Source organism: Electrophorus electricus, chromosome 11, assembly GCF_041902795.1.
Source record: "Electrophorus electricus isolate QZ-2024a chromosome 11, ASM4190279v1, whole genome shotgun sequence".
NCBI classification, from domain to species: Eukaryota; Metazoa; Chordata; class Actinopteri; order Gymnotiformes; family Gymnotidae; genus Electrophorus; species Electrophorus electricus.
Genome location: NC_137507.1, coordinates 5,852,501 through 5,860,000, shown reverse-complemented (window position 1 = coordinate 5,860,000; position 7,500 = coordinate 5,852,501). Strand labels below are relative to the sequence as shown.

At 39.2% G+C, this 7,500-nt stretch overlaps 2 protein-coding genes across 5 annotated transcripts in view; one reads left to right on the top strand and one right to left on the bottom strand.

Moving 5' to 3' along the window:
• Positions 1–1,005: 1,005 nt before the first annotated feature.
• LOC113580622 (prostaglandin reductase 3) lies at positions 1,006–2,919 on the bottom strand. The gene is given in 5 exon segments (XM_081722496.1): positions 1,006–1,708; positions 1,710–1,799; positions 1,801–1,985; positions 1,987–2,260; positions 2,906–2,919. Coding segments are annotated over 5 exon segments (789 nt in total). The 3' UTR covers positions 1,006–1,482.
• A 2,091-nt stretch (positions 2,920–5,010) lies between these two features.
• Positions 5,011–7,500, top strand: part of LOC113580633 (teashirt homolog 1) — a 24,364-nt gene continuing 21,874 nt past the window's right edge. The window contains exons 1-3 of one of the 4 annotated variants that reach the window (XR_014126082.1): positions 5,011–5,249; positions 5,414–5,500; positions 7,370–7,500. The exon at positions 7,370–7,500 is cut by the window's right edge and continues 1,376 nt beyond it. Coding sequence is in view for 2 of the 4 variants with exons in the window: in XM_035528525.2 (XP_035384418.2) it covers positions 5,461–5,500 (40 nt within the window). In the remaining 2 variants the exon portion in view is untranslated. Of the gene's footprint in view, positions 5,501–7,369 lie in introns of all 4 variants that reach the window. The other 3 variants (XR_014126081.1, XM_035528525.2, XM_035528526.2) reach the window with 3 other exon arrangements.

The window sequence follows — 7,500 nt, the reverse complement described above, 5'->3', positions numbered from 1 at the left end:
TTATGAAAAGTGAGACCACCTGCAAAGTCAAACAGAACAGGTTTTGTTTCTGTTTACCCTGTTTTAAATACTTCAGTTCTAACTGCATATATACTTGAGTTCTGATGCTAAGGTAACTGATGCTTGGTTTGTCTAGGTTTTATTGCATGTCTACGCTTGATCACACATTATGTTAGGGCAGTTATCTTCATCGTGATTACTGAATCCATAATTAGCAAAATATTTATCAAGTTACAATATAATTGTATTTGTCCCTGAGACTAATGATGATCAATAACAGGTCCAGAGTTACAACCAAGTTAGTCATGGAAAGGACTCTACCCCACACAACACTATAGGATACATGCAGCAAGGACTGCACATTTCTGGATGTGGCTATATCCCAGTTGTGTGTCCTAAAACCAGCAGCAGCCAAAAGCCAATTTATCTGTTGTTTTGCATGTGGAGCTGTTGCACACTAATTGGTATGTAAAGGTGCACTAATGTAAGCTGGTGCAGGTGTCCCATGAGGCCAACGCATCAACTTGTGAGCTAATTGAAGAGACACATAGTGGCAGGGGAGCTCTTTCATTAGTGTGTTTCTGAGCCCTCTTTAATTAGACTTTTTCCTTGTAACATCATGAAAGATGTTAAAATGGCACAAATGTAAAAATATTAGTCCATTTTTGTTGTTGAGGGCTGAGTGTCTGTTGTACTGTTCAGCAGCAAAGCTACCTGCTGGGGTCACACCTGCATAGTCGTTCCCATAGTGAGGGACTCCAAATGGACACCTGGAGCAGGAAATGGCCCTTCACCTTCAGTGAGCAGGCAGCCGTAGCTTGCCAGCATGGCCAGGTGGAGCTGGACCTGTTCCTCTACACTAGCATATGTCCAGACATAAATATGTAATCCCATTTTCCAGAGACTATGAAAAAGTCACTGAAAATTCAAACAAAAACTATTCCTCAACACAAACAATTTTGGATTACAGGATGCAAATACTCAGGAGGCCATAGTCAGCCACAATTTGACTTTAAATGAAAATTAATTTATTTAAGAGCTTTCTATCATAATTGAAACATCTTGAAGTGATACTTTATCTTAAAATTCATACAAAAATATGAAATTGCTCCCTATTATGGAAATTTCTAAACATACATTAAAACCAACATTATTATTGAATGGCTGCTACATTAAACATCCCTGACTTTACAGATGACACTTACATAGGGCTACTTAATGATTCAAACAAAATACAGAGATATTTTTTTCAGATTGAATTCATGGCAGGGTGCAGTTAGGCAAATCAACCCAGAAAATCCATGTGATGCTGGCAGATTAGTCAATGCTAATGATATTCCCTTCATTATCTCTTCATTAGCTTAATAGTTTTGATGACACAGTGTAGTGCAAAGCATTTTTGTCAACTGAGTATTTCAAAATATGAAACAAAATTCAATTTTCTTAATCATTTACCTAAGAACTGTGAATGTCTGGGTTGGATCATAGATTGCTGTTTGTGAGTGGAGCCAACTCTACAACAACCTTGCCTAGATTTCTCCCAGCATACATGTAGTCCACTGCCTGGTAAATGGACTCCAGCCCCATAAAACAGCCTCCACTATCCTGCTCCCCGACATCCACCTCATACACCAATTTTCCCAAAGCCAGTAGCTGCAGCATGCTCTGCAGAGACTCACTGTAGTCAGACAAGAAGTGAGGCAGGAAATTGTTGAAGCAGTTTTGCTGGTAGAGTGGCCCCTCTCACAGACTGCAGGCCAGTGGCACTCTGGTAGCCAGAGATGAAGCTGATCACCAATAGTGGCCAAACTATTCACAGCCAGATCAAACATGCTACCTCCTACAGACTTATAGATTACATCCACCCCATTAGGATACTCCTTGTGCAATATAGTGGCCATGTCTTCAGTCTTGTAGTTGATTGGTCGATCACAGCCAATGGTCCTCAGAAATCCCGCCTTCTCATTTCAGGAGCAGGTCCCCAAACACATGGCAGCCAGCCATTTTGGCAAACTGGCTGGTTCCCCCACCTGCAGCCGATACCAGGACAGTTTCACCACAAGTGAGCTCTCCGAGGTACCGCAGGGCAATGTGTGCAGTTGCTCCACTCACCATCAGAGCCAGCAGCTCAGGTTTAGCCACCAGCACATGGAACACTTTTTTGGTGGGAGCTACCACATATTCAGCACAGGCCCAATTGCTGACATATATAGCTATGCAAGTAACTGTATTAAACCTAGAGGAGAAGTAGGGGTCATGTCTACTTTATTTCTATTCTACCAAAAGTACACTAGGTACTAATAAGATGATAGATGAGATTAAAAATAATTATCAACTTTTACATATATCTTAGTTTTCTCCATAAATATACAAATAATGAAACGTTTTCTAAAACATTAGAAATCTAATAGGTAAGAATCAAATATATTTTGTTCAGTCACATACATATCATAAACTTTAACATGTCACGTTTTCAAAGACAAAATACAATTTATTTTAATATTTAATATTACTCAGAATATTAAATATATTCTAGGGAAAGTTGTTGTAAATGGATAGATGATAAAGATCAAAGTGATAATGCTGATATAATATGACTTTGTGATTTACGTTTTAAACAATGAATGCCAGCAGAGCTGTTCAAAAGACGTGTTTCTGACATTTTTTCCTGCTCCCACTTAATTTCATGGCACATCTGAGGAACTTGATTTACATACTAACACACCTAAAATGCACAATATCAGCGTATGTAAACGAAAACGGGGAACCTTATCGGCAAAGGGACGATGCTGCAAATTTTCACTACAAGTACAAACAGACCTGATTTCAGTTGTTTATTAAGTTGGTCTCAATCTTCACAAAAGTAATTACATGTGTTCCTGCGTGGTTCAAATTAAAACCTGACTGAAGCGACGCCATCCTTTCGCGGTTAAGGTTATCCATCCCCGGTGAAAATAATGGCTAAATAATCTTGTTTCAGCAATCCTAGTAATATGAATAGACAAATTGGTTTCTCTTTCCCCACACGCTAAGGCTTTGAATAGGCTCTATATCCATATATCCATATCTGGACACTGGTCTACCTAAGGAAGACCTACACATTCTTCTCCTATCTAGTGCCGGACTGGCACAACTGTTAGGTTATCCTTGAAAATAAAATTTAACTCCACTTGACTGTTATTGAACGCCACACAATGCAAATCAGGTCACATTTTTGTTCGGACGTTTAAGGGACCTAAAAATATGCAGCTAAGAGCTGGTTTCTTAAACATGTGTGGATCTTTTTTCAGTGTAAATTTGCTATCACTTAAACGCAAGGAGAATCTTTTTCGTCTAAAGTTCAATAAAGTCTAAATAGTCTAATTTCCTAAAAGGCTTAAAATGGAAAAGCAAGGCACGTCATTAGTGCCATAATAAAGTCGTTTTTCAAGCAATACTAATATGACTTCGTTATAGGCGCCACTTAGAACCAACTTACCGATTTCTAATAAGCAAGTCATCGTCGCCGCGTGTTGGAACAGGGATAATTTTTAAGGAAACCGCTTTTCTAAAATGTTGGCTTAGTTTCGTTACAACCAGCTTTTGCATAGAACTCGGTATTGACGAATCTTTAAAATCCATTAAGTGCGTAGAGTACGACATATCAATGATACAACGTTTTGTTATCAAATGTATTCCGAAAAGCACGCGAGTCCTCCGGTGCCAACCAAGCAAAGTTTTCAAATTCCGCAGTAGGAACAAGCTGGACATTGCACCAACACAATTTATAGCAAACGTTAACACACTGATTATCACCGTCTGCAGTGGCCTAACAGCCTTTCATTCACTGACTACAGACGGTCGCGATTCACCGAATGACTAAACAAGTGTCGGTAGTAACGTACTCGGTCCTGCCAGTTTAACTCGTCAGACGTCTTAACAAATGGACCTAAAACTCTATATTGGTCAGGTATAACGGCACATTCTACAGTTGTTGCAGAATGGTTGAGTCCCTCCCCTTCCTCTCCTCCGAAGTTAGTTGTTTCTCTACTGGTAAGGTGTAACAAATCAATCTTGATTTTCAAACGCAATATCGATTAGTTTGCTAAGTGTTTCATTAAAGCAACTGAAATGATGAGAACAGATCTATTGGTGCCTGCTCCTACATCATTGCTCCGCGTTATTAGGTCACCTTTATCCGTGGCTCCCCTAAAAGCTGTTGCGCTCTTGGGTTGCATGTCCAGATTGTGAACATGCTTCCTCAGATGAGCTGCGTTTAGGGGATTAAGTTTAGCGCTATAGTACACATAAAGCAGGCTATAATATGATATAACGTGTAAAGCATTCAAATTAATTCAAATGGATTAAAATGTATTTGCTGACCGCGTGCAGATACGAACAGATAACAATTCTAACCTATATAACAAGTGTTTCTAGAGTTCTGTTGCTAAACGATTATCCCGTGTTTGTTGACAAGAACAATTAGTAGCCAAAATAGATTTAGGTTTGCTTATCTAGAGCATACTGTAATCATGATGTAGCGAAAAACAAAACAATTAAAAAGATTGACAAGGAGGTTTTACTGTCAGAGTGACGCTTGTGGGGCGAGGGGAGGAGTAAACGAAGCAGGAAAAGCCACTCGATGCGTCTGTCTATCAGCTGAGACTGTCTGAAACGCTTCTGGCGCAAACGCGTTTTTCTCCGATCAGACGAGACCCGGGCTCCAGCCCAGGAGTTTCAAGAGGAATTAGCCCATCTCGACCTCGGAGGGTGGATGTCTGTATCTTGTTTGTTTTTCGTGCGCGCTGGTATCCCGCGTCTTCATGCACTCAGAGCTGTGTTGAAAATTCTTCTGACGACTAACAATGTTAGTCAAAGCCGAGCCTCCTCACTCGCAAAAGGAAAGAGCGAAAAGTATCTGATGACAGCGAATCTTGATCCGGCCGAGGTGGCGTGCTGACGGACTGACGTTAACCATATAATGCCTGTCTATTTCTCCAAAATTTCTCTCAGACTTCTACAGTTTTAAGAGGACATTTAACTGCATAACTATATAAGTTCTTTTTCAGTTTTGGGATAACTTGTTTTTTTATGTTGACTTTGAACAATTCATAGCAAAATAACGTGGAAATTATAACCCTTTCCCGATGGCTAGTGAGGATAGTGAGTGAAAACGCTTACCCCCCAGAAGATGATCCATCGGCCTGAAATGAGTTGGCGAAATTCATTTTTTGTTTCCTCCCCTTATATATTTTTTCAAGTCTTTTCTGGTATGTTTAGGATTTGTAACTACGCACTTATTAATACTTTGTTGCGGTGGTCAACTTGGGATGACAAATAAACCCAAGAAATAAGTTCGGTCCGCGAGAAAAGGACAGTGCTCGTCAATATAGTTGTTAAGTTTTAGGATATTTTTTCTTTCTTTGATTGACAGTTGATGTCATTCCTGCATGAAAAGAACGGTGGAAAGGGTCAGTGACAATGCCGAGGAGAAAGCAGCAAGAACCGAGGCGATCTGCAGGTAAGCGGCGTCAGCGAGATGTTTAACCGAGCCACCGACCATTTCACGCTGGAGGCATCCCAACTTGTTTTGAGAGTAGGGCAATATCAACTAGCTTTAAACCTTCATTTACCATATCGTATTCAAGTAAACACCAAGAAAACAAAACTTGCATGAACAATTGAGTAAAGTGGATCGTGAGAGTTTCTCGGCGTTCCTATGAACCAGATGGACCTTTTACTACAGAGAATAACAACGGTTCAGACGCTTAGACACTTTTCCGCGTCGAGTTGTTTGATTTCATTTGTTAGTATACTGATATGTAAAGGTCATATCGTAGAATTGCCTTATTTGCTAAACTCTTCTTTTACGTTCAACATGAGACCTTAGAATGGCTTATCAAAGGACATGAGGCAGAAAAAAAACCAATAATTCACGTGGAAAGACGGGACAAAAGAATGCGGCTAGTGTGAGCTGCTTCTCTTTTTCTTGTTTTATTAGAGCATTGCCATCCTTGATTTGATACGTGATTGATCGTCTGTCATGGGGCAGCCTTTGATCTATTCATCTCTAATAAACATTAATAAATCTCTGTTCGGAGACGCTCATGCTCCTGACAGTTTCAGCCATTCAGAGGACAATTCTCCGCCCCTATAAAAGAGCGGAAAAATTCTTCAATAAAAGAAAACTCACCTCGAGCCTGTGTGTGTAAGAGAAACCGTGAGATTGGCCTAATAGGCTTTAGCAGTGGTGTGAAGGATAACACCACCTGCTAAACGCCAACTATGCTTTAATATTCAGAATGTTTCTTTGCTTTTTCAGGTCCATTCACAACAATCACAAGCTTGAGCTTCTATATTCCACTTTGAGAAATGGTGTTCAGTTTTGTCTGTGTCTATCTCTGACTGCCTTGTTTATGGACAGTTAGTACAGTCAGCCCAATCATATTTGATTAGTAATTTAGACTTGGACACTTTCATCTCATTTTAACAAATGTAAACGAGTATATACACAGATTTTTACCCCTCTGCTAATGAGGCTCTGTCTTTGAAGTTATGCATTAACAACCAGAGTGAACAAAATACATTCAGACCTATAGAATTTTAGAGATTTTGAAATTTGGAGTGTAACCTACTCTAAATGGGAGGCTAGTCTGTGATGCTTTGAAACTTACGTGTGGAATAAATAAATATCTGTATACTCAAGAGATGGAGGTGCTTTCAGGCATTATATGTTACTGCTGAAAGGTTTACAGATCTGTTGCGGTGGGATTTGGATACTGGACATCATGTTTTGACTAAACATTGGTGGTCCAGTGGGGTCTGTGTTTTGTAAGCATCTTATAAAGATCACTTCAAGTTAATGGCCAGGGTGATGAGTTAAGGAAGCAGAGTCACTGTAAGTCCACAAGTTCGTATTGATCCAGCCATACAGTGCTCAGTCAGAGGGCAGTTGAGGCAGTTCCCTTGCTTACATTCACTTACAAAATGAACATAGCACAAAATTCAGATGCTCCAACTTCAATTTAAACATTTAACAACTTTAATTTAAACAATTTTGTTTATTTCTTTTGTCTGCACACAATGGAAAGAAATCATTTAATTCATGCAAGAATAAAGAAATGACTAGTAATATATTAGTGTGTATTTTTAGTTGTCTATTGTTTCTTCTTTCTTCTTCTTATTAGTTGTAGCATAGTTGTGGTTATTTTTACTTTTAGATATTTATATTTATATTTTATTTAGTGGAGATATTTAGTAGAGTTTGGAACTACATTCTTTTTCCATTTCATGTTTAGACGTAATGTGTGGTGGGATAGGCAGGCAAGCAAGTTAACTTTTCTTTATTTGATGTGGACTGAATTTCTGTCTGTGGATCTGTTTTCTGTAGGATTGTGGGATGGTTGGGGAAGACTAAAAGAAACACCTTTCTTCATTAGATGCACACTTAATTATCTGTTAGGCTGATGGATTTTTGACAGACCTTAACAACTAATGTTGACAAATTGAGTGTATTCGTAC